The sequence below is a fragment of the Mus pahari genome, chromosome 13 (genome assembly GCF_900095145.1).
Source record: "Mus pahari chromosome 13, PAHARI_EIJ_v1.1, whole genome shotgun sequence".
NCBI lineage: Eukaryota > Metazoa > Chordata > Mammalia > Rodentia > Muridae > Mus > Mus pahari.
The window spans coordinates 96657551-96685061 of NC_034602.1; the positions used below are offsets into that span (position 1 = coordinate 96657551).

The 27511-nt window shown below is 41.0% G+C and overlaps 2 protein-coding genes and 1 pseudogene across 2 annotated transcripts in view; 1 reads left to right on the forward strand and 2 right to left on the reverse strand.

Annotated features, from left to right (window-relative positions):
* Nucleotides 1–22795, reverse strand: part of Rnf212 (ring finger protein 212) — a 43339-nt gene extending 20544 nt beyond the window's left edge. The window contains exons 1-5 of the mRNA XM_029545402.1: nucleotides 22648–22795; nucleotides 17899–17960; nucleotides 8864–8938; nucleotides 5837–5893; nucleotides 4599–4657 (exon numbers count right to left, since the gene is read on the reverse strand). Of these exons, the coding sequence (XP_029401262.1) occupies nucleotides 4599–4657; nucleotides 5837–5893; nucleotides 8864–8938; nucleotides 17899–17960; nucleotides 22648–22756 (362 nt within the window). The 5' untranslated portion in view covers nucleotides 22757–22795. The remainder of the gene's footprint in view (nucleotides 1–4598; nucleotides 4658–5836; nucleotides 5894–8863; nucleotides 8939–17898; nucleotides 17961–22647) is intronic.
* LOC110330818 lies at nucleotides 10979–11621 on the forward strand (annotated as a pseudogene).
* A 2267-nt stretch (nucleotides 22796–25062) lies between the features above and the next one.
* LOC110330914 (transmembrane emp24 domain-containing protein 11) overlaps nucleotides 25063–27511 on the reverse strand; it is a 17069-nt gene continuing 14620 nt past the window's right edge. Inside the window, exons 3-5 of the mRNA XM_021211224.1 lie at nucleotides 26597–26722; nucleotides 25721–25867; nucleotides 25063–25275 (exon numbers count right to left, since the gene is read on the reverse strand). Coding sequence (XP_021066883.1) covers nucleotides 25126–25275; nucleotides 25721–25867; nucleotides 26597–26722 — 423 coding nt within the window. The 3' untranslated portion in view covers nucleotides 25063–25125. The remainder of the gene's footprint in view (nucleotides 25276–25720; nucleotides 25868–26596; nucleotides 26723–27511) is intronic.

Genomic DNA, 27511 nt, shown 5'->3' on the forward strand with positions numbered 1-27511 from the left:
TTGAACATTTTTTCAGGTGCTTCTCAGCAATTTGGTATTCCTCAGTTGAGAATTCTTTGTTTAGCTCTCTACCCCATTTTAAAAATAGGTTTATTTGATTCTCTGGAGTCTAACTTATTGAGTGCTTTGTATACATTGGATATATTAGCCCTCTGTCAGATGTAGGATTGGTAAAGATCTTTTCCCAATCTGTTGGTTGCCCTTTTGTCCTATTGATTTTGCCTTACAGAAGCTTTGCAAATTTATGAGATCCCATTTGTCAATTCTTGATCTTAGAGCATAAGCCATTGGTGTTCTGTTCAGGAAATTTTCTCCTGTGCCCATGTGTTACAGGCTTTTCCCACTTTCTCCTTTATTAGGTTCAGTGTATCTGGTTTTATGTGGAGGTCCTTGATCAACTTTGAGTAGAGCTTTGTACAAGGATATAAGAATAGATCAATTGCATTCTTCTACATGGTGCCTTTCAGATGCCCATGGTGGTCTGAAGAGAATACTGGATTTCCCAGAACCAGAGTTACAGGCAGTTGTAAACTACTTGATGTGGATTTGGGAATCAAACTATGGTCCACTAAAACAGCAGCACATGTTCTTAACTTCTAAGCTATCTCTCCCAGTTCCCATTTTTGAAAATAAAGATAGAGGAAAGAGTGTGAGGAGCGGGTTTGGCCGCAGCCCCAAGATGGCGCCTGGGACTGCCGCCAAGTCTAATGGCTAACAACTGACTTCCTCATATCCCTCAAGATAGCCACGTCCGTTAAACTGCACTGCACAGATCCACCATAACGAAAGATCAGATGATGTGTCGAATGTAGTCCTGTGCCAATGAACTGTGCCTACGTGGAATAGGGTGATGGGGAGTGGACTAGAGGGTATAAAAGGGGATGGCCAAGAGAGGTCGGGGGATCTTTTTAGTGCACATAGTTATGTTCCTGAATAAACTGCTTTGAGAAGGACATTGGTTTCGTAGCTTCTTTTCTGCTGGTCAGAGATGGTAGTGACAAAAGAGATATTTTCCTCAAGATGGAGACAAATAACTTGGTGTATTAGTCAGGGTTCTCTAGAGTCACAGAACTTGCAGATAGTCTCTATATAGTAAACGAATTTATTGATGACTTACAGTCTGCAGTCCAAATCCCAACAATGGTTCAGTAGTAGCTGTGAATGGAAGTCCAAGGATCTAGCAGTTGCTGAGTCCCACACCGCAAGAAGGCGAAAGAGCGAGAGCCAGACTCCCTTCTTCCAATGTCCTTATATGGTCCCCAGCAGAAGGTGTAGCCCAGATTAAAGGTGTGTGCCACCACACCTTTAATCCCAGATGATCTTGGACTCGGAGATCTCCCTGTCTTAATCTTCTGGATTCAATCACCACTGTGTCTCAAGATCTCCATACCAAGATCCAGATCAGAAACTTCTATCTCCCAGTCTCCAGATTAGGTTCACTGGTGAGCCTTCCAATTCTGGATTGTAGTTCATTTCAAATATAGTCAAGTTGACAACCAGGAATAGCCACTACACTTGGTCAGGAGCTATGATAAGTACTAACACCTGCCTTCCAGGCCCATTCTCAGGCCCAACATGGCCATGCCTTCAGGCCACCTTCAGGTGCTTGGTTGGTTAGGCCACTTGGTGTTCACACACACACAAGTAACCAGTGAGGAAACATCAAAGTAACTATCCTACATATAAAAGTAACTACCTACATATAAAAGTAACTACCTACATATCAAAGTAACTATTCTACATATAAAAGTAACTAACTATTCTACATATAAAAGCTTCATAGGAGATTGTACCATTATCTTAGAAAAACATAGCTACCACTGAATAAAACATGCACCAAGTTTTGTATCATTGTGTTGACTAAACTATGGTGTGTTATGGATTCCATATCTCATGGACATTAAGTGCAAACAGAGAGTTTCATAACTGGAGTATTACTGAGCATTTACTAAAACAGACAAGAAATGAAAATTTTAATGTTTGTTATTTTCTAGATGGTTATATACTTCCAGAATGTTATATACTTTTGGTCAGTTGTAGCACTTCGGGTTGTGCTCCATTGTGATGCATGACTGTGTGGTTCATCTTAATTGCTAACTTGATAGGATTTAGAATCACTTAAACCTTTGGCATGTCAGTGAGCAAGTTTCTAGATTGGTTACCTGAGTTGGGACAACTCATTCTGAATGTGGGTGTGGTACCATCCAATGAGCTAAGAGGGTCTTGGACTGAAAGGAGAAAGCAAGCTGGTCACCAGGACTTACCTGTTTCCTGACTGCAGAAGCAATATGACCAGGTACTACTACCTCCATGCTTTCCTACTGTGAAGGACTGCCACTTCATAATGTGGATAAAAATAAACTTATTTCCTTAAGTAGTATATGCTCACAGCCATGAGAAAGATAATTAATATTGAAAATTGGTACTGAGAAGTAGAACTGTTGCTGTGATAAAGTTGATCACGTGGTTCTTAGGCCTTTGAAACTAGTTTTCAGGGAGAATGTGGAAGAGTCTGGAATTTAGGGTTAGAAACTTCTTAGAGTATCACAAGCAGAGATTAATGGGCTAGTCTTATTGGGTCCCAATGGTGGGGAATTGGAAGGAAAAAAAAACACAGACAGAAATGTAGATGGTGGAGGCTCAGTTCATGAAGGTTCAGAGGAGAAGGGCTAGAGGTCATTTGTTCTGGCAAAAAATGGCTGTATTCTAGTTATGCTCTAAGAACTTCAGTGAGGCTGAATTAAAAAGAAACAGACTAATTTGTTTGTGGAGGAAATTCCAAGACAGAATAGTACCTGGGCTGTGCCATGGTTACTGCTCATGGCTCTTACCTTTTACCCAGGTCTACAGGAAGAAAAGAGCAAGGGTGAAACAAATATATAAATAAATAAATTGGCCCTTAGCAGGAAAAATAAATAGTTTTTTTTTTTTTTTTGATACAGGGTTTCTCTGTTTAGCCCTGGCTATCCTGGAACTCACTCTGTAGACCAGGCTGGCCTCGAACTCAGAAATCCACCTGTCTCTGCCTCCCAAGTGCTGGGATTAAAGGCATGCGCCACCATGCCCAGCTGTAGTTTAAAGTTATAGATAGACAAGGTGTGAGTGATGAGAAAGTAAGAGATTAACATCATTAAAGAGAAAACTTTAAACTTTGCACTGAGAAAATGGGAGAACTCTGAGGCAAATCCATCAAAGGTTCCATCTTGTGAAAGCCAACTACATCCTAGGGAAGAGTTTCCTTAGGATCATCCTGTAAGGTACCTAGAGGCTGATGCAACTATGGTCCAAGGGGCTAGGCTCAAGCTGGCAGCATAGTTTGTCAGCCTTGTACAAGTGGTGTTAGTTGTAAGAAATGAAAGATGTATCAACAAGGAAACCCTTGGGGATTACATTAAGATTACAGAAAGTCATTGAGACCAAGCAATGTGTGGTACAGTTGGATTCTATGCAGGGAGGCCATGAGGGGCTACTGTATGAAGATGTGAAGCTGAAGCACAATGGAGACTCCAGAATGTTGGAGATGCCTGGATCATGGTATATCAGCAAGGAAAGCCGTAGGCATGGAGTGGAGCCACCCTAAAAGAAGAGCTTTGTGCACTGGCATGGTGGGTTACCAAAGTCCTTTGGAACTCAGACAATTCTAACAGGATGGTTCTAACTCTGCATAGTGGATATGGACCAATACAATTTGGTGTTTTCCTTTCTGGGTATTGGTCTTATCTTCCTTTGCTTTGCCCTCATTATTTTCTTCTGGAAAACAAATGTTTAATTTGTGCACTGTATATTTAAGTACATATAACTTGGTTTGTTTTGTAGAGTCTTACAGTTAAGACATGAACTGAGTCTCATAAGAGACTCTACACTGATACTTTTGAATAGTGTTGGAATCATTAAAAATTATGCAGACTTTTAAAATTGGATAGCATTTTGCATTATCAGATGGTTGTGGTAGAAAGTTATGGTTTTAAAATGATATGTTTAGTTATGAAGTTGACAAAAGGTAGACTAGTGATGTCTAATATTATCAACTTTACAGAATCTATAATTTCATAGGAAACAATCCTCTGACATATTTCTGAGAGAATTTGTAGATTGAATTAAATGAGGTAGAAAGACCTTAAATTTGGGTAGCACTATTCCATGCGCTGAGGTTTTAGATTTAATAAAAGGAAGAAAGGGAGCTGTGTATTAACACTCATCTTTCTCTGCATTCTGAATGTAGATATGATATGATCAGCTGCCTCAAGCTATTGTTGTCATGCCTCTCTGACCATGATGTGGTCATGACCTCTCTGCTGTACCCTCAAATTGGGAGACAAAAATAAACCCTTCCTTTCTCAAGTTGCTATTATCACAAAAATGAAAATAAAGCCTACTACAATGGACTCATACATGGAGATGCCTTGATGAACGCACACCATGTCAAGCTCATCCTCCATAGGTGGCTGCCCTGCCATGCACAAAAGAGAATGCAGGCAGCCGCCATCTATGTTATGGCCACTGTTTTTACTGGCCCCTTATCAATGCCTCAGGAATCACTTGGAAGCCTCCATAGGAACTCTTCATCTCTGATGACTGTTCCCATGAGGCACTCTTACCTTTGCAGTTGCTTGATTTGTAGTACTGACTTTCTGAGGGACTCTTCCAATTGAGAAATCTGAATATAAATATAACTGCATTATTAGACAACTATTCCAAGAGGCAGTTAAGACAACATACTTGTTTTGTTTACATTTATAAAATGTGATACTGCAGTAAGTCTGGCTCATCAGGACCTTTGTATAGAGCTGAGTCATGTTAAATCTCTAGAGAAACCAAGTTCTGTCTCTACAAGGCAGTGGATCTAAGCTAGCCAGTAGGAGCCTAGAGCATGTAAGTTCTGCTTGGTACTCTTTAGAGATTCTGATGTCAAGTTTGAGACATGTCTTCCTACAGGACATAAAATATCCACACAGATTTCAGAATGCAGTCTACATCATGTCAAGGTTTAGATCTGTTCTTGTCACAAGGAACTAGGAAACCTCTAGGAGTAGGTTTAAAGTCTCCAATTTTAGAGTGGTGCATACAAAACCTCTCATTTGCTGAGAGGTTTAAGAAGGTAATACACACCAAATATCTAATCAAGACTTGACTGGAGGTAAGAATCCTCTAGGCTGGTATCCTCTTGGTAGCTGTTAGGGTAATGTAGGAGTACTATGGCTAGAGTGCTGAATAACAGAGTGAGGTCAGTGAGTGCACAGAACCTGGGGACCCTATCTGCCTGTCCCATCTAGGGAGTGGACTAAACTTGATTGACAGGTTTACAGAATGCTATGCCTTTATAAATTGGCTCCGAACCTCATTTGTCAGATAACCTTTGGAGTTTTAAAAAAGACTTTTATGTAAAAAGCAAGAGGGATGAGCGGAGAAGCCTCTGCACTGCTGTCATGCTCCTGTGGCCCTAGTATGGGCCAGTCTAGCTGAGAGAGCTCAAGTTGCCAGAGTAGGTTGCTCCATGAAGGTTGCCCAAAGCAGAGGAACTCCTTGGTGGGTCAGGCCAACAGACTGATGGTCATAAGACAAAAACCACCCCCACAAGTGGAAATGTAAAGGAAATCAAACCTCCCAGGTGCTAGTAAACCCTATTCAGCCTGGACTTAAAGTTGGTCATAGTGGTACATGCCTTTAATCTCAGTCCTCAGGAGGCAGAAGCAGGTAAATCCCTATGAGTTTGAGGCCAGCCTGGTCTACACAGTGAGACCTTGTTGAGAGGGGGAGGGTGGGGAACTGAACTATAATATGATACTGAAATTATAAGATCAAACAATTAAAAAACTCAGAGTTTGATTTCATTTACCTTTTCTTGATAGAAAGCTACTAATCTCCTCCTGTGTTTTTCTTGAAATTCTGAAATCTGAGAAGACAACACATATCAGCTGTAAAGGACACAGGGTCATGGCACATTTCTTGTGGAAGTAAAATGCTGTAAGGAACTTTAAGTGTGGGTTGCTGCATGGTCTACTTTACATGTACTCCCCCAGTAGACCTGCATCTCCTCCCACAGGGACAGTCACAGATTCCCTGGGTTTGCTGGTGGCTAATGTCTGACAAGTCTGAGAAATAGCCTAGATGTTCTAGGAAGAACAGAATGCCAGAAGGCTGTCAAATTCAAGGGCAGGTGGGCTTATCCAATATGAACTCTAAACAATAAGGCTCTTTGCCTTCCTAGCAGCCTCCAGTGGTGTGCTTACTCTTGAGAACACATGGTCTCACTCTGATAGGAGTGATTACTTGAGGAAGGCCTCCTGACTGGTGAGTAACCTTAATACTTAGGCTAGGGCAGGATTAAAGAGGTAGAAAGAGTTGAAACAAGGAAACCTGACATGGTGGCTAGAGCTGGCAGATACCAAGGTAGTCTTGTACAGATTGCTAGAGTCAACTGTTTCTGAAGCCACTATCATCCCCGTCTTCACACTCACAGGGAGCCTCATATACCTTGTGTAATTTGAATTGGACTTCTGAGAATGGCAGTGTGAAAAAGTGAGCAGCGTTCTGAGGCTAACTCAAAGAGAGCTGGTAGATGGTTTGAAAAAATAGTGTCAACTTTGCTGAGACACCAAACTGTTACTCCCTCATCTAACTCTTCCACCACTAAGTGATAGTTCCACAGGTACAGGGTGATTGTAGATAAATGGTATTTTAAGGTTCTATATATCCCTCTAGGTAACAGAACAGACAAAAGTGTGGTCTTCACTCACCAAACAACTCTCCTTGGACCATAGCTGCATCAGCCTCTGTACCTTCCCCTACGTTCTGTTGTGGAAAGTAATAACTCACTGCAGAGTGTGCATTTTATCCACTATGAGAGGCTACTTCTAGATATAGGACTATTTATAGCATGAATCTTCCAGTCAGCAGGGACAATATCCTCCCTAGAACTGAGCTCTGGCTCTACATTTTTCATGTGGCTCAAGTCTTTGAGTCTTCAAAAGAACTTCAGCCTTCTGAGACAACTCAGGGACCACAGAATAACTGCTGCTCGCATAGACAAGTATAGACTCTTTTGAGGCCATCCTTGTGAGAATTTTCACTGAAGAAACAGTTAATATCCTCCCTCAATTGTACAAGAAGCTTTTGCCCTCCAAGTCCATCTCTAAGGGCCTTGTCATGAACCCTCTCCTTGCCTGCAGTAATAGTCCTGACTTTCCAGCCCCTAACACTCATGGGAGAGACTTAGTGATAAACCTCCTTCCCTGACTTGGGAGAGACTTAGTGATGAACCCTCCTTCCCTGACTTTGGAAACCTGCAGGTGTCATATTTGAACAGGACAAGGCTATGTCTGGGGGATTTGCTTTCTTTTAATTTCTCTTTCATATGTGTAAGGTGCATTGTATTATCCATGTTCTAGCTCCACCTAGGGTCTGGGTGGAGCTGGGAATTCTGGCAGTAGACTGATGTTCCCAGTTGCTTTTGGCAACTAGCAACCTACTACTGCCTGCCTCCTGCCTCCCGCCTTCTTCCTCAGCACACCCTGCACTGGTTTCATGTACTAAGATACTCCCTCAGAGGCCCAGATTTCTGTAGCATGTGTCCACACCAATCAGGGTGTGGGCTTCCAATGGAGTGGACACTGGAGCCTAGCAAGGCCTGTTGATGGGGAATGCTACCCTTACCAAGACATGGTGATTTTTATATAAGGGCTTTGGTATGGGCACCTTGCAGGCCCATGAATGATTGTCCAGTCTCCATAGTTGCTGATTTGGCAGACACAGTTGTCCCAAGGATAGAGCCAAATGGAAAATAGCATCATAACACAGATTTTTGTCATAGTAATGGGCTAAAGCTTCTAGAGAGACAGACTGACACTGTCTTTAGATGAGACTAGTCCTGTCCAGAGAGCCTTTTGTGAGAATGGGAACAAGCTGGACTCCAAGCATCTGTGTCACTGGGTCTTCTGTCTGCCTGGACTTTCCGTGTCTAGGAGTTTTTCTGGTTTATGCTCTAGGGGCTACATTCCAGAGACTGGAGTTCTAGCAGTGGACTCACAAAGGAGACTTTATTAGTAAAACAAAGTAAAAAAGGACTGTGAAAACTGGGAATGGTGGCACACAACTGTACCCCAGCACCTGGAAGGATGAGGTAGCAGAGTTATGAGTTTAAAATAAGCTTGGGTTGTATAGCAATTTCTATGTTAAATGACACACACACACACACACACACACACACACACGCACACGCACACGCACACGCACACAAACATATACACACACCGAGGGAGAGAGAGACATAGAAAGAGAGAACACAAAGGAATTATAAATCTTTATCTTGCACTGAGACAGCAGAAAAGGTCGACACTGAGGATGAGAAAGCCCTGTGCTAGACCAGGCTGTTCAGAGCCAAGAGCAGCACAGCTAAGAAAGAGAGAACAGGAAAATGGGATGAGGGGCAGGGAAGGACAACTTCCCTTGATATTGAGTATATTTCAGGTAATCCAGGGAATCAAGTCAAATGACATGGAACTTTGGGCTCAGCATAGGGGACACTGACATGTGATGCTAGGGACAGAAGTAAAGTGAGAGTGTCACTGACTGCAGGCAGTAGCATATACAAAGTGTGCCAATAGGGAGAAGAGTAGGAAGAAACAGAAAGGCAAGTGTCACAGGAGCACAAACAACACAGATAAGACAGAGAATGTCAGCACTGAAACCTTTTTGTGCTCAAATATTTTACAAGTAAGATAGTTTAAAAACAAGCTTGGAGAAGCAGAAGATATTTTCATACTCACCTCTGCAAGAAACTGTTCCCCAGAATACTTACATCACAGGGTCTCTGAACTAATGTGCTCTGGGAATCACCAACTCAAGCCTCAAACTTCTAACTCACCTGAGAGGTCTCCTGGGAATACTTCTTACATAGACCATCTATGCCCAGAAAGAATGTCTGGATATTGGAGTTAGTCTGAAGAGGAAGCAAATGATTATGTAGAAACTTCTTTTATGATCTACAATTAACTATACATCTATACATAACACAAGCAAACAGCAATACATCCCTGTGAAGGTGACCACACCTCTATGGCGCATGCAGGGCAATGGCACACATTGGCAGCTACTGAGAAACTCTGGACCACACGCCTCTCTATATCCAGTGAAAATATGCTTCAAAACAAAGGTAAAAGGGTGAGTTTTTTTCCCCAGACAAATAAAATCCAAAGTACTTCCTTGGGTAGGGAATGATCATTGACAGACAACAGAGTTTGTGAGGCAGCAAGGAGCAAGAGAAGAGGAAGTGTGAGAAGATCCAGGCAAGCATTAGCCATGTGTGGTAGTGTTGTGTTGTCAACTTAGCACAAAGTAAGAGCCACTATTCCATCTGGGAAGGGAAAGGATGCTGAAAAGGTCAATGGACTGAAACCACCCGAAGTCTTTCCATTGCCAGAAAAATCTAACTTAGATGAATCTTTTAAAAAAAGAGATTTTATTTTTATTTTAATTATGTGTATAATGTGTGTGTGTAGATGAGAAGATCTTCATGTGAGAAGATCAAGAGAGCCAAACTTAGCTTTCTGAAAATGCTTGTTCATATTTCTCAATACACATTTGGCAAAGTTGTTCAATAAAAAAGAACTCATAATAGCCAATTTTAAAATTAGGGAGAAAAAAAACCAGTGGGTGTGGTGACACATGACTTTAATCTTAGCACTCAGTAGGCAGAGGCAGACAGATCTGTGACTTTGAAGCTGGGTCTAAATATTGAGTTCCAGAATAGTCAGGACTGCATAGAAACACTGTCTTAAAAAATCCAAAATAAGGGCTGGTGAGATGGCTCAGTGGGTAAGAGCACCCGACTATTCTTCCGAAGGTCCAGAGTTCAAATCCCAGCAACCACATGGTGGCTCACAACCATCCGTAACAAGATCTGACGCCCTCTTCTGGAGTGTCTGAAGACAGCTACAGTGTACTTACATATAATAAATAAATAAATCTTTAAAAAAAAAAAATCCAAAATAAATAAATAAATAAATCAAAACAAAACAAAATCAAATCAAATACCATTATAGATATTACAAACAGGTTTTGTGATAAGTATATAAAAACATAGTTGATACTGAAAATGTAAAACTCTAAGAAAAGCTCCATGGTTTTCGAATTTTAACTATAGAAAATTCACTGAAATGATTGTTAATTGGCCATACTAGTAGACATGGAAGGCAGTGATGCTGAGGGTGATTTGAACTGGGAGTGGGGGACTGCCTCAAGAGTCCCATATAGTTTGGGACTGGGAAAGTGTTTCAATGACTATGTTAATCTATGTAAGGTGCTTATATTTGTGAATTCATTACAACAAACTCACACACACACACACACACACACACACACACACACACACACACACACACTGTTCTGGACCTTGCTATATAGACAAGACTGGCCTAGAATTCCAGTCTCTACCTCCAGAGTGCTGAGATTAAAGGTATTGGCTACTACTCTCTACTCTAAGACCTTTTATGAAGCTATTGACTAAGATTTATTATTATATATTAACTATGAAAAGAAACTTTCAACTTCAGCTTGTATATGAACATGGGTGCAAAAATCCCAAGAGAAACAATAGCAAATTGAATCTATCTGAAAAAGCTGTAGTATGACATCACAACTTGCCATCATTCCTGGAATCTTATGTGGGTTTTTAGTTTTAAAAGTAAATGAAAGGTCAGAGAGTTGGGCACCCATGTTGGTCAGTTCACAACTACCTGTAACTCCTACTCCAGGGAATCCAATTATCTCTGACCTCTGTACAGACACATAATTTTTTTTAAAAAGGCTAATGTATTCTCCACTACACAATCAAAATATGGTAAAACAGTATTATCAAGAATTAATCAATATAGTTATATTGCTTATATACTATTCGTGATTTTAAAAATACATTTAGCAAACTAGTATATGCATACTTAGTGAAAGACTAAAACCCTCTCTTTCCAGCCAGTGCCGAGCAATGAGCATCTCTTGGGAGAAGCGGCACAAGCACAAGACTGGGGTGGTGCCTTATGAGACAGGGCTACCACAGTTTGCAGTTTACCACAAGAAGCTTAAGTATGAGCTGGGATGGCCTGCTGCCAACACTAAGATTGGCCCTCGCCACAACACACAGTCTGAGTTGGAGGAGGCAATAAGAGGAACTGTGCCTTGAGATTGGACATGGGGAACTTATCCTGGGGCTCTGAGTGTTATACTTGCAAAGCAAGGGTCATTGGTGCTGTCTACAACGCATTCAGTACTGAGCTTGTCCACATCAAGACCCTGGTGAAGAACTGCATTGTGCTTATTGACAGCACACTGTACCAGCAGTGATACATGTCCCACTATGCACTGTTCCAGGGCCACAAGAATGGGGCCAAGCTGACTCTTGAGGAGGAAGAGATTTTAAACAAAAAACGAGCAAAGAAGATTCAAAAGAAATACGATGAAAGGAAAAAGAATGCCAAAATCAGCAGTCTCTTAGAGGAGCAGTTCTAGCAGGGCAAGCTTCTTGCCTGTACTACCTCAAGACCAGGCCAGCGTAGTAGAGCAGATGGCTATGTGCCAGAAGGCAAGGAGCTGGAGTTCTGAGGAAGATCAAAGCCCAGAAAGGCAAATAAACCATCATTCATACCTTGTGTAGAAAAAAAAAATGACTAAATCTCTGACCATGAAGTTAAGAGAGAAATAAGGGTGCTTGCGGTAGTCGGCATTTCTAAACAGCACTACACAGAGTTCCTGCCAATGACTGCAGACACTACTTGTGGTGGTTTGAATAGGTTTGGGCTCCACAGATTCATGTGTTTGAATGTTTAGCCCATAGGGAGGGGCACTATTAGGAGGTATTGCCTTATTGGAGTAGGTGTGGCCTTATTGGAGGAAGTATATCATTGTGGGGGTAGGCTTTGAGGTCTCCTATATTCAAGCTCTACCCAGTGTATAATCCAGTCTCCTCCTTGATGTGTTAAAATCATGGCTCAAGTCTGAACAGGTCCCTGGTTTGATCCTGGGTTTTAGCACCAAAATGATGTGTTAAAATAGTGGCTCATGGCTGAACACAGTACACTGGGCCCAAGCAGTTCTAAGTGTAAGAGTTTTATTGAGGGGGTGGGAGGAGGGTGATGGCAGAAAGAGAAGGGGAAAAGAGAGAGAAGGAGGGGTGTTCCCCTTATTTACATGGAAAATGTGGGAGATAAAGGTGGGAGGTGAGTCAATCGGATTCTGGGAATATGACAGCTGTTGTCTTGATAACAGGTCTGTAGGTTGTGCTGTCGCCTATGTGATGTCATAAGTTTGGGAGGTCCTGATGCCAACACTCCTGGCTACCTTCAGATCAAGATGTAGACTTGTCAGTTCCTTCTCCAATACCACGTCTGCCTGCATGTTGCCATGCTTCCTGTCTTAATGATAATAGACCAAAACTTCTAAAACTGTAAGCCAGCCCAATCAAATGTTTGTCTTTATAAGACATGCCTTGGTCGTGGTGTCTCTTCACAGCAATAAAACCCAAACTAAGATACTACTGCATAAGCAAATATTCTAGAAGAAAGGACCTTTAGCAAAGTCAATGATGTAACACATTTTTACATACTAGTAATGAATGTTTAGATGATATTCAAAGCTGATGTAATAGCTCTCTAAACCAGCCATCACCTAAGACAGGGCTACCACAGTTTGCAGATCTCCATGGAGAAACACTTGCAATTTACTGAGAGGTGTGAGAGCACTTGAACAAAACACACACTACATTCATGGGCTAAAATAGTGAATGCTGGGTAGATGTCAATTGTCCCTTAATTATTATTTATTTTTATTTTTTGGTAATAAGTACAAATAAAACTGCTAATGAGGGAGGGGAAGGGAAACACATTTTCATAATGAACTTATTTGAAGAAAGAAAACCTACCCTAAATTTTGGCCATATCTTCTAATGGCAGCCCAGATAAAAGAACATAGAATAAGGAAACTGCTTTTTGCTTCTTGGAAAGTTCATCTATCCTGTTGCTGAGGCATTTTTTCACCAGTACTAGAAACAGGTTTTTCAGAATTTCTACATAGACTGATGATCAGTGTCTCCTCAGGAATCCACCAGGACTACAGAACCAAATTTGGACTGCTGAGAAATCCAGCCTTGTAGATTGAACAACTACCAGATTCTAAGCCTTTCCATTGTGAGATAGCCATTGCTGGAGGCTACTTTGACCACAGCTTTCACAGCAAAGCATTCCTCCAGTGGAATATTCTGACTGCCACTGTTACTACCCATATCACTGCATAGGTTCCCAGGCAACATCTGGTCCTTTTTTTTTCAAGTCTTGATATGATCTGGAACCTATGAACTAGGAAGATAAAGAGCATTTTTGGGCCCTCATCATGATACAATATACATTGGGACCTAGGTAAGACACTAAAGAAATGTTCAATGGCACAGATACAAAAGAACTCAAGCCTCAGGGGCTAATCTTCTTCAGAAGATCTTTGCTAGACCCTCATTGATGTTTGACGTACTTTTGCCTCTTTATTTTCAGCCAGGTTTATGTCTCTTCTGAAGTTCTGCAAGGTGAAGGAGCACAAGGAGTTTGCCTTACTTTGGTCTTTATCTTTACAGACATGACTAATTACCTGGGGTCTAAAAGCCAGAGATTTTCCAATATCATTAAGCATCTACCTCCTCAGAGTTAGTTGCTCCTTTCCACCTCTGCTTGAAAGCCAGTTACACTTCACTTGAAATTCATTATTCCTTGTGGTCCCGCAGGGAGGCAAATTTCAATCACATCCTTCTGCTTTGATCTGAGGTCACCAGAGGGTTTCCTCCTAGAGGCCCAGTTGTCCCTCACCCCCTGCATCTCGCAAGCATCTAATACTGCACTGGTATTGTAGTTCATGTGTGAACTAGTAATGGTCCATTTTAATGACAAATTAATAAATGACTATATATCTGCTTGAAGAGTATCTAGGGGCACCTTTTGAATAGTCTGGGATATTTCTGGTCTGAGAAAATCTGCTTATATAACAGACTTGAAGAAACCGACTAAACTAGAGACCATGGGAGGGTCCTTCCCTGAAGCTTACCTCCTAGACTTAAGTCTAGGTACAAATGATACACACTGAGTGCATTACAGAGGCCTTCCTACAGCAGTTCTTGCATTTGTAAAGCATAGGTACACATGTTCAATCTGGGGTAGAATTGCTTGGTCTCTGGTGTATGCTCAAAAAGGAATTTTGGTGGTTGAGTAAAAAGCAGTCTGAAGTGAGAACAATAGAGGTGAAAATTAACCTGAATGCTGTGGGTGAGAGACTACAACCATCTGAAATAATATTTCAGGCAAAAGTAACAGAAAGACCAGACATGAGATGGAGTTATCCTACTACAGAAGTAGCATCAGGTCAGAGTTGCTGACCTGGAGGCCATGAGGTCCCAGAGGTATAGCCACAAGACTCCTTTAATTTTTTCCTAAACTGTAAGACTTATAAAGGTAAAATATCCCCCAGACACAAGTAGATCCACTGGCTACAGAATGGAAAGCAGGAAGGTTTAGAGCCTGTGGTGGCATATAGTCATGGGCAAAATCATGGGCTCACAAAAGACTGCTGAAGGAGGAGCCTACATTTATGGCTTGGGATGTGATGTGTGGAAGAAAGAGCAGAAGGAATCCCTCAACAGTTTTAGCAGCTTCACTGGTTCATTTGCTTGTTTTCTCCTACATAGAACAAAGAAGGTACACTTTTTTTACAGCCACAGAATAGTCATAATTACCATGTATTATAACATAATGAAAGGGGCAGAAGAGATGGCTTGGTGGTTAAGAACACTGGGTAATCTTCCAGAGGACCCAGGTTCAATTCCTGGTACCTCCATTGTGGCTTACAACCCTCTATAATTTCAGTTCTGAGAGATCTGACACTATCTTCTGGCCTCTGTGGGCACTAGGCACATATGTGGTACACAGACATAAGTACAACAACCATACACATAAAAAAATCAATAAAAAGTAAACCATAATAAAATCCTGATTAACTTAAAAAATACCCCAACACCAAAGACTCTGGTCACAGTGCTATAACATAAAATTTAAGCATAAAGGTGATGGTGGAGCTAAAGTCTAATCAGTTAGAAATTAAAAACATTCCTATCTCACTTCCTTCACCTCTTCTCTCTGTTACTTCCTTTATTTCACTGTAGCCCAAGCTGGTTTTGAACCCACAGCAATCTTCCTGCCTCAGCCCAAGTGTTGATAGCATGCCCAACTCTAAAACTATTCTTTGAAACAATTTTTGAGTTAAAACAGAAATAATGAAAGGCCAGGAAAGGTGGGATTAACTGCTTTTTAAAGTTTTTTTCTTTTCTTTTTCTTTTTTTTAGATTAAATGCTCTGTAGGCAGAAGCAGGCAGATATCTGTGAGCTCAAGGCCAGCCTGTTTTACCCAGAAAGTTTCTGTCTCAAACACACAAATGTAACAAGGGCACATCACATTCAAGAATCATGACTATTTGATATGAGTGACATCCAAGCAGATCCACTTTAATTCTATTTATAAAATATTTCAGGTTAACTTATTCTTTGGTATAAACTTTTCAATGGTTCCAGGAAAGCAGTTCTCAAGACATTAAAGAGTATAGTGCACAGAAGGAACAAACAGCTTAAATATATTTACTAATGTCCTAGTGAGGATTACTACTGCTGAGATGAAACACCATGACCAAAAAACAAAACAAACAAAACAAAAAAAGCAATTTAGGGAGGAAAGGGGTTATTTTTGCTTACATTTTCCAGGTAACAGTCCATCACTGAGGGAAGTTAGGGCAGGAACTCAAATAGGCAGGAATCTGGAGGCAGGAACTGATGTAGAGGTCATGGAGGGATGGTGCTTACTGAAATGTTTATGATGGCTTGCTCAGTCTGCTTTGCTACAGAACCCGGGTCATTGTCCCAGGAGCTGTGCCCTCCCCATCAACTGCTAATTAAGAAAATGTAAACAGGTCCATAGCCTGGTCTTATGAAGGCATTTTTTCAATCTAGGTTCCCTCCTCTCCGAAGACTCTAACTTGTGTTAAGCTGATATAAAACTAGCCAGCACAACTAAGAAAGAAGATACAATTGGTCTAAACATTCAACCCAGAAAGCTGGAGAAAGGTCAGAAGTTCTCTTTCCAGCCGGACCCTGGCCTTATGTCAGGGAAGGAGTGCTGCAGAGGTTTGTAAACAGTAGGATATGACATTTAGTAAACAGTATGTAAGCAGTAGAATATGAAACTGATGTATTTGGAGAAAAATAAGGTACTCCCTATTAAAATTTTAAATAGCTAAATATTTCTCCTTACTTTTCTACCCTTAGGAATTTATGCCTATAAAAACTTCTGCAATTGTGGACAGAAATAAGTAAAAATAATGAGTGTAAGGCAAACAAACATACAAACAAACAAATAAACAAACAAACAAAAAACAGAAAAAAAACCTCTACAGGCTCTTGGAAGCATAATAGAGTATCTACCATTAATAGTGTCAGGAATTGGTGCTGGTCCATGGGATGTGTTTCAGTTGTGGGAAGGACTGTGGGCCCTGAAGGAGGTAAGAACTCCACAAGAAGACAGTGAAATAACCTGGACCTTTGGGGCTCTCAGACACTGAACTACCAACCAAAGAGCATACACAGGTTGGACCTAGGCTTCATCCCTCAGCACACACATATGTAGCAGATGTTCCTCTTTGTCTTCATGTGGGTCCCAAACAAAGTTGTTGCCTGTCTGTGGGATATGCTCTTCTAGCTGGGCTGCCTTGTCTGGCTTCAATAGGAGAGGATGTGCCTACCCTGCAGAGACTTGATATGCCAGGGTAGGAGATACCCAGGTGGAGGATCTACACCCTCTCAGAGGAGAAGGAGATAGGGGTGGGTGGGGAGAAGGATTTTGGGAGAAGATGACTGGGAAGAGGGGCAGTGAGCAGTGTGTAAAATGTATAAAAAATAAAACCAGTAAGATATTATGCAGTCCTGTAAAAATATGTACCACAAACAAGTTATTTGGGAAAAAATCTGTAAAAAGAAAATGAAAGACATAAGAAACATAAACTAGGTGCCAACTCCTATGTATTGTCATCTTTGGAACAGGATCTGGGAATTGCCACATTGACTGTTATGACTTTCTATATTGTCTGAGTTGTTGGGTAACTCTGTTGTATTTTTTAAATAAAAATTGTGATGTTTAAAAACAGCAGTTCAAATTCTGGAAAACAGGCATAGAAGAGACAAATCACTTGATGAGAAGTTTATACCAAAGAATAAATTAGTGTGACATATTTTATAGATAGAACTAAAGGCACTGGTTTAAGCCCATGGAGCAAATAACTGACTTTAACTTCTATTATGAACAACCCTCTTAATTATTTATCATGACTTTCAGGAAAAAAACAAATTTGCCTGACTAGGAAGTCAGTGTTGTACTAAGTAAATCTAACCTATTTTCATTTCTAAGAACATAGTGCAATCCAATTAACTGTGCATAAGGCCTACCTATGGCTAAGAAGGAAAGTATAATGAGGGTTTAAAAGCAAATACTGATTGGTATGGAGGCTCTTGCCTGTAATGCCAGCACTCAGTAGGCTAAGGCAGAAAGATATTGTATTTATGGACATCTTGGATAACACAACAGTAAACACATTTTGCTTAGCAAAACTAAAGAGAAACAAAAATAATTACAAACAGTAATCAACCAAAACCAATCAACAATAAAACCAAATACAGAACAACAAAACCAAATAATATTATGCTTTATTACTCACAAGTATTAATCTAGCAAAAATGAATGAAAATTTTCGATACTAATTACTAAGAATTGAAACCCAAATTAAAAGGAAATAATATTACAGTGAATATTCAAATTCTAGAGATTTCAACTTACATGTTTTGAGAGTAAAACTGTTTGACAGGGAACTTGACAGATCATGCATTCATTCTTTTTACCTATCAGAGAGAAGCAAATGTTTAGTTACATTATCCTGACCAGTGTTGTAAAATACGTATGAACACAGACTTTGTGTTACAATGCAGGATTATACAGTGTATAAATGTTTTCATGTTCTTAAATAATGAAGCTGTGGATTCATGAAAAAAACTTATACAATAATTTATTTTCCTGCTTTGTAAATGTGTCCCCAAAGATTGACACACAAGTGTCAATAATACTTAGATTTTACAATGGAGTCCTTTCTCTCCCCACATCCAGGGAATTCAGGTATTAGTATGTATATGTGTTTTCTTCATGCAGGGACTCACATACACTGTGTTCTCTCTGCCACTCTCTCTCTCTCTGCCCCCCTCTCTGCACCTCTGTGCCCCTCTCTCTGTGCTTCTCTCTCTGTGCCCTCTGCCCCTTTCTCTGCCCCTCTGGAGAGGCGCAGAGAGGGGCAGAGAGAGGGGCAGAGAGAGGGGCAGAGAGAGGGGGCAGAGAGAGGGAGGCAGAGAGGGAGAGAGGCAGAGGCAGAGGGGCGCAGAGAGAGGGGCAGAGAGAGAGGGGCAGAGAGGCGCAGAGAGAGGCGCAGAGAGAGGGGCAGAGAGGGAAGAGAGAGAGAGAGAGAGAGAGAGAGAGAGAGAGAGAGAGAAAACAGTGGGATGTCAGCTTCAGTGAACCAGGCAGAGAGAGGGGGGCAGAGAGGGAGAGAGGCAGAGGCAGAGGCAGAGGAGCAGAGGGGCAGAGAGGCGCAGAGAGAGGGGCAGAGAGGGGGTGCAGAGGGAGGGGGGCAGAAAGAGAGAGAGAGGGGCAGAGAGAGAGAGGGGCAAAGGCAGAGAGGCACAGAGAGAGGGGCAGAGAGAGAGGGGCAGAGAGGCAGAGGCAGAGAGAGAGAGGCAGAGAGGCAGAGAGGCAGAAGCAGAAGCAGAAGGAGCTCTAGAACAGCCAGGACTATATACTCTGTTTTAAAAAACAAACAAGAAACCAAACAAACAACAAAACCCTTTCTGAGACAGGGACTTTTTTAGTTGCCCAGGAAGGTTTTGAACACAATCTTGTTTCTGCCTCTCAACTAGTACACAGCACACACCACCATCTGGGTTTATGACATATTAATTTAAAACTTTTTAACAATTTAAAATGAAAATAACTATTTCAAGCCTCTATAATACCACTCAAGGTTACCTTTACATCACCACTGAGTTTCTGTTACCTAGAGTCAGTCTCAGCTGAAGCATGAAAGGTTTATAGACCTGTCTACCTGCTAGCATATAACTAATTTACATGCTTACACTCTAGTTTCTTGCTAATGATCTAGAAGGAGTCTGCCCATATTTCACTATCTTCCCCCCCCCCCCATAAAACTGACCACCATCTTGGGGCGAATCTGTGAACTCATTGGCTGGCTCTCAGTACCAACCAGTCTAGTTATCCCATCACTCATGTGGACCACATCTTGGATTCCTTATCAGCATTTCTGTTGCTACTAAGCTCTGGACCTCCTTAGTACCCTATGTAAAGATGCAGAATTGTCATAAGAATTTCTTACAACTAAACTTCCTATTTCATACACCCCACACACAGCAGGGGGTGTTGAGGGTGAGCAAATGTAAGTATGTCAGTGTCAGAGGTCACTTCCAAGAGTTAGCTCTTATAGTAGGCTCTGGGGATTGAACTCAGATCATCAGGCTCAGCAGCAAGGATTGTTAACTGCTGACACATCATTGCCAGCCTCTCCTTTCTTCTTTTAAAGGCATTCAAATACCATTAAAATACCCTCTTCCCCTGCATGTTCCTATGCTACCTTTCTTACTCCATGTTGTTTTACTGCACTATCTTAAATAGGAGCTGCACAGTGAAAGATTACAGAACAGATTCATTAAAACACAAGTATTAGCTGGATGTTGGGGGGTGTGGGGTGGCATATCCTTTAATCCCAGCACTCCCAAGGCAGAGGCAGGCAGATATCTAATGAGTTTGAGGCCAGCCTTTTCTACAAAACAGGTTCCAGGACAGCCAGGGCTACCACAGAGAAACCTTGTCTCAAACAAAACAAAACAAACAAAACCAAACAAAACCTAACAAAACAAAATAAAAACCCTCAAAACAACAATACAAAACAAAAAAGAAGCTACAAGCATTGTGCTGGGGAAGACTGAGAGGGGGCAGAGAGGAAATCCCTTGTAGTTCACTGCCAAATGGCTCATATTTAATATATACCTGCTTACACATCAACTAAACATAAATACCACACTGAAAGAGAGAAGCTGAATGAACAATCAGCAAAAAGAAAAGAGCCAAAATAAGTGTCTTTCAGTAGGGGTTGAAATAACTTATGGCATAGTAACTGAGGGATATTTACAACATTAGAAATAAAAGATTATTTGTATTTGTTTTTTGTTGTTGTTGATGTTTTGTTTCTTAAGACATGGTTTCTTGATATCCTACAACTATCTACTTGTGTATATGGGTCCCAAGAGCTGGGATTAACAGTGAAGGTAGTCTGTGCCCTAGTAAGCAATAAAAACAGTTTACTAAACAGTATACATACAATATCATTTTTTGTTTTTAAAATCTGTACTACCACAGGCCAGCAAACTGGCTCAACTTTGGTAAAGACACTTGCTACTAAGTATGATGACATGAGTTCAATCTATGTAATCCATATGGTGGAGGGAGAGAAACAACTCCTACAGACAGTCCTTTGACATCCCCCACAGTGTGTGTGTGTGTGTGTGTGTGTGTGTGTGTGTGTGTGTGTGTGAAATTGCCATCAAGGGCTAGAGAGATGACTCAGCAGTTAAGAACTAGTTGTTCTTTTAGAGGACCTGAGTTCAATTCCCAGGATCTATATGGTAGCTCACAACCTTCTGTATCTCCAGTCCTAGGAGAGTCAATGACCTTGCAGATACCTGGCACAAACATGGTGTATAAGCATACATGGAAGCAAAACACCCATACATATAAAATAAGTAAAAATTTAAGAAATTTGTGTTACCTGAAAAAGTCTGGAAGATACACCAGAGTTTAGCAAGACTGTATGAACATGGATCATAAGACTGAGTTAAGATTCTGTGTGGAACTCCCTATCCTTTTCCTCCAACTTCTTTTGTGTGTCTCTGGTGTTGACACACTTTCCATATATAGTACCTTTGCTTTTGGAAGAATAACTTCAGGGTACTGGAACCTATGTTGGCCTCATGATTCAAGGACCAGAAACACCTGGATGTGTACCACTCAAGGCCTCAAACTAGTCATACACAGCAGTGTTGCGGCTTTGTAATTTACAACCATGAAGGAATATATCTTTACTATTCTAACTTTAGGTTATTTTAAGTCACTGGTGACTTCTATCACTGACCCAGTAGATATTTTCAAACACCGATTCTTTGACCTTAGGGGAAAATCTAGGTCATCAAGACCTTTACTTCCTTCTTAATCCAACATCTTTCTTCTGTCTACTTGCCACCTATAAAATACATTTCCCAAGGAGGTAGTATTTTCTAATTGCCAAATCATTTGACATTTACTTACATGCTATTGATTCACCATTAACATTTCTGACTCCTTTGAATTCTAGATCCCCACTCAGGACTACCTCCTGTTTCTTCCCTAGACAGCTCACATAAGACAGGGTCTAAGGGATCAATTCTCAACCTGTGGGTACTGACCCCTCTGGGGTTACCTAAGACCATATGAAAACAGATATTTACACTATGATTCATAGCAGGATTCTAACCGTGAAGTAGCAACAAAAATATTTTTATGGTTGGGGATTACATGAGGAACTGCAGTAAAGGGCTGCAGCATTAGAAAGATTGAGAACTACTGGTCTAAAATGAGTTTTCCGGCTTGCCCTGGCTGATCCCTGTCCAGCATCCACCAGCAAAAGAGTTCAGCTCCTTGCTTCCTTGAATTAAGCCCATCTCACCTACCTCTTCGTTCCCAAACCCATCATTTCTCCTGATCCTAGGGATACATCTTGTTCCCATTGCTTCTCACAAGCCTCACTTACACAGCTTCTGAATTTCTCTCACTCCGGATTACTTTTCACACCAGGCTTCCTCTTAGAGTATACACCAGAAACCCAGACATTCTACCCCTGGTTGCACATGTGTACCTATGCTCAACAAATACATAACCAGTTTTCACAGTAGCAGCATTTGCCACTTACAAATTAGTTAGTTAGTTAGTTCAACTAATGAATGAATAAGTTGGAGTGTGATCACACAGTAGAGTTCTATATAAATATGGCACCTACGTGTACAAAGGTCATACTAAATACTGTGCGAACAATCATGGAGAATTAAGATAAGGCTGGACAACAAAATAAAACCGAAGTCTACAAGAATTTTCCGAGGGCTGGTGGTGCACCTGTCCCTTTACTCGCCAAGTTAAATAGGTGGGTCACTTCCCACTGCTTCTTTACGCATGCGCCCCCCCCCCCCCAGGCTTTACTTCAACAACAATATTCATATCTGGTCAACTGACTGCTGCAAACTAGCTTCCCACCAGATGAGAAGTATGCAGCTGGCTTTCTGGAGTTCCTGCCTCGTCTCCCTGCTGGGGTTTGGTGGTCATGGAGTTGCACAGACCTACTGAGATTCCTCGCCTCTGTCCCACCCACGGGAGCGAAGCCACGCTGGGAGCCCCGGACAGCGAGCCTTTTTGGCCCATTTCGCCCGCCCGGCCCGCGCGGACCTTTGAGGAGGCAGGAGTGGCAGTACACGTGCCCGCAGCTGGTCAGGCTGAAGGACGACTTCCTGTGCGGCGACTGGAAACAGCGATTACAGAACACCCAGCTGGCCATGACCGAGGACCCACGTGAGACTCGCGCGAGGCCAGCGAGGACACTGAAGTACGAACGCACTTCTCGGTGCCCAGAGCAACTTGAAAGGCAGCTCTGCGCCTGCGCTCATTCCAGCGCATGCGTACAAGGCCGCGCCTTCCCGCCCAAACCGATACAGAACCAATCCTGGGGGAAGCCAGGGCCAAACGTACTGAGGCAAAGAAAGGCCATCTTCTTGGTGGCGGAGGAAAGCTTGGCGATGTGGGGCAGGTACAGTGGCTTTTTGCTCACCACGAGGAAGTTTGTTGCTAAGGAAGCTGGGCTAGGGTAGTGGATATTGAGGGAGTCTGGTTGGATCAGGCCTCAGGTAGAGATAGGCCCAGGGACAATTGTACACAAACACCATAATGGAGAGGAGAGAAAACCGGGGAACCACAAAAACCAAGAAGAATCATAGGTTCCTAGCAGGGTAGGAGGAAAGGACCACCAGGAGAATGGAGGTGGGCAGGGGTTATGGGCCAGGCTAAGGGGACAGTGAACAAGAATGCTTGGGAGGGATTGCATTTGGACATGGGAGAGAAGTGTGTCAGGGCAGGACAGAGATCCCTGGTTGTTACTATGTTCACAGGAATGGGTTTACTTTAGGGAAGATCATTCCCCCTTTAAAACAACAGATAGTGGAAGGGGCTAGTTTTTGGTGATATTAAAATTATTTCAAAATTAAAATTACTTTAATAGTTGTGTTTCTTACATAATTCTGGATATCTTTTCTCCCTACTTCAGAACTATGCATGGATTGGTAGAGGTTGTGTGAGAAAATTCCTGGGCTATTTTACTTGTATGGAGAAAAGTTTACTGTCTTTCAAGGATTAGGAAAAAGTAGAGATTTAGGTGAATGTTTCTTAGTGAAATAATTTAAGGAAAGGATGTATTTGATCTGGGCAGTACTGCAGTTGTGAGTTTCATCAGGCCCTTAAAAAATTACAGATCCAAATTATGCTGTGGGCATAGTATAGAACCCAGGTTTGCAAACAGTATGACTAATAAGATATATCTTCTTTTTATTGAGTGTACATTAAAATTAGTTTTGTTTCTTTGTGTTGTACTGTCATGTTTATAAGAAAGGGTCTCTGAAATGGTTTGAAAAAGAATAGCCCCCATAGGCTCATATGTTTGAATGCTTAATCACTAGGGATTTGAATACTTAGTCAGTAGGGAGTGGCACTATTTGAAAGGATTATAAGAATTAGGAGGTGTGTGGACACCTCTACCATTTTCAAAAGCCCATGTCAGATCCAGTTCCCCCCACCCCCAACTCTGCCCCACCTGTGGATCAGGATATAACTCTCAGCTACTGCTCCATTGCCTGCCTGCATACCGCCATGCTCCCCAACATGATGCTAATAGATTAAACCTATATACACAAACTCCCAATTAAATGTGTTCTTTTATAAGAGTTGCCTTGGTCATGGTCTCTTCACATCAATAGAACAGTTACCTGAGTTTGAGGTCAGCCTGGTCTACAGAGTTGAGTTCCAGGACAGCCAGAGCTATACAGAGAAACCCTGTCTCAAAAGAACAGTGACTAAGACAGTCTGCTGTCAGTCTGGTCTCTACTTGGGGCCTCTAGGGATCCTCCTGCTTCAGCTTCCTTAGGAGTAGCAGTAGAGGCCCATGCCACATGCTCTGCCTGATAGTATTTTGATATGTCACGTTAAATATATGCCATAAGGTTCCTTGTCCCTACCCCCTTTTGGAGAAAGGTCTTTTTTTGTGTAGTCCTGGCAGTTCTGAAACTTACTCTGTAGACTCAGCTGGCCCCGAACTCAGAGATCCATCTGTCTCTGCCTCCCAAGTGATGGGATTACAGGCATTGCCAGCACCACCACCACCTGGCTCCACAAGGGTTGAAATTGTACCCTTTTGTAAGATCCTTTTTTTTTTTCAATATTAAAGGCAGGTTTATTGGGAAGCTGTTCACTGGCCCCAAGGACTGAGGCCAGGGAAGTTGTCATGGGGATAAGGGGGCGAGGGGAAGAGAAAAAGAGAAGGACCCACTTGCAGAGAGAGAGAGAGAGAGAGAGAGAGAGAGAGAGAGAGAGAGAGAGAGGATGTAAAAGCCGCGATGTGATCAAATAACTTCAAATTGCATCTGTAGCTTATTGGCTGTTGCTGATTTATATCAATTTTAACTTAAAGTGATATGCTTATTTTTACCACATTCAAAAACTACATTATTAAAGTAACATTTAAAAAAAACAGGAATTCCATTCTATAATGTTAACTTCAATATCTAATATCTTTTAAATAAGAAAATAACACATTTATGCATGTATTTTGGTTTATTAACTCAAACATTGTACAAATTATTTGCTTTCCCTTACAGTATTTTAAACAAGCTTCTTAGCTATGAAGAAATCTTTAAGATGCTTCATTTGAAAAATTCCAACTGAGATAAAGATCAATATTTGTGCAAAAGCCCACCATAAAACATTTTGATTGGTATCTTCACTGGTTATACGGAAATTTTCTTCACGGTCCTATTCAGAAAAGGGATAAAAAGTTTAAGTTTCTTAAAGTACTTTGTGTGTGATTTTTTGAGGTGAAGATTCCTGAATGTGGTTTTGGTATTTAATTTTACTCATTTGCTATAAAAGGTAGAATATCATTTTCTAAGATGCAATTTATTATTTAGCCAATTGTAAGACAGCAATTTAACAAAATATATTCTTTTACTTTGGTGACCATTGCAGTAATTTGATCTATTACTTTTTACAGTTTTTACCATCAAGGAAAATGGGCTCTATGCCACACACACTTGCCTTATTGAGTTAGCACACCTCATCTACTCCCTTCACACCCACACAGTTCTAGCTTAGGAAGACTGAGGGCAGGCAGTTTGTTCTTTCCTTGGTTCAAAGGTTTTGTGTTGAGAAATGAATTTTTGAGAAGAAGAGATAAACTAAGCTGAATAGACAGACTGACCCTTTGGTAGTCTTGTTCTTTGAGTATTTGCTCCACTTGTTCAATTAGATGTTGAAGCCTGAAAGTTACTTCATTAACTTTATCCTTTGCTTGAACAATAGCTGCATCAAGGTCATGTTCTCCAACTCGAATATCTAAGTGGATGCGCTGTACAAACAGTAAAAAGGGGAGGAAACAAACCCTTGCATATTTGAATTAAATTAGCTATAGTCTTTTTCTTTCCTTTCTCTTTGTGTTATTGTTTTCTTGGTCTCTCTCACTTACTCCCTTTCATGACTGAGGTTCCACACCATCTTGAATTACTTTATTATTTTTGCCCACACTATCACTCTATTTCTACTCTCTACTCCACTCTACTCCTCTACTCAATAGTCTTTCTCATAATAACACTTATTTTTATGGTAACCCATTGACCTTAACATATATTTATACCTTCATGAACATTAAATTTATTATGTAATGCTTCTGTTGTTGAGAAAAATTTATTATTGTTCTATAGAAGTTTCTCTTTACATAGAGCTGAATTTTGTATACTGACATTTAGAAAGCAGTGAATCACCCCTGTACCATGTAAGAGTTTTTGTTATTAGAATTCCATTATTAATTCACTCTTCAGCCCTCAATTGTTTTCAAGCCTGAGTAATCACAGCTCTTTTAACCTTCCCTCACAACAATTATTTTTCAAACCCTTTAATCAACTTCATGGTTCCCTTTGAACACTTTCCAATCTCTCTAGCTCCCTCTTTGGTTGTTGTACCAAGATCTGTACACATATCTTTATTAAGTTCCCAATCAGTCTGAGTGACTCTGCAAACCAATGCCATACTTGAATAGTGATGTTGTGTTCAACAACAGAATACATAGGCAGATACTCACCAGCTTACTTCCTCCAAATGACACAAACTGTGTAGAATTAGATTCTAAGCAAATTATGTGTTCACCAGATGAATGAGATGTAAAATAGAATGTTCCTTGTGCACCATATAACTTGGATAATAATACCTAGGGTTGAGAGTGTCAACAGTTTATTATTCTCTATTTTTACCTTTATTTAAATAGGTGTATTAAAATTATACAGTCTTGATAAAAAACAAAATGGTTACTAAACATGAAAACTACTCAGCCTTACAAGTAACAAAAATTCAAATTATAGCAAAATGTCCCTTGTTTACCCTGAGGTTCAGAACGATTTTAAAATTCTTAGGTGGTATGGAAGAATAAATAGTCTCCAAAGAGTGTTGGAAGGACTGAGCAACTAAACTGTTTTGGACAGATAGTTAAGCAATGTGTGTTAAAACTTACAAAATATATAATCATTAAATCAGCAACCCTACCTATAGAAGAATATTTTATTAACATGTAGAAGTTACAAAGTTACACAGAAGATAATATTTACTGTGCTACTTGTGATAGCAAGATTGTCACTTTGAAATAAGGAAAAAGTCGACTAAGGAATAGTATGTAACAGTAAAGGAAACTAAAAAAAAACCAGGTCTATACTAAAGATGTCCATGCATATTGCTAGCGCAGGGTGTATGTGTGCCCATTACTGTCCTAGGATGTCTTCAAACTCTCTCTCTCTCTCTCTCTCTCTCTCTCTCTCTCTCTCTCTCTCTCTCACAGGGTTTCTCTGTGTATCCTGCTACTCACTCTGTAGACCAGGCTGGCCTTGAACTTGAAATCCGCCTGCCTGTGCATGGCATGTGTGTGCCCATATGTATACATACACACACACACACACACACACACTTGCACACACTCTCTCTCTCTCTCTCTCTCTCTCTCTCTCTC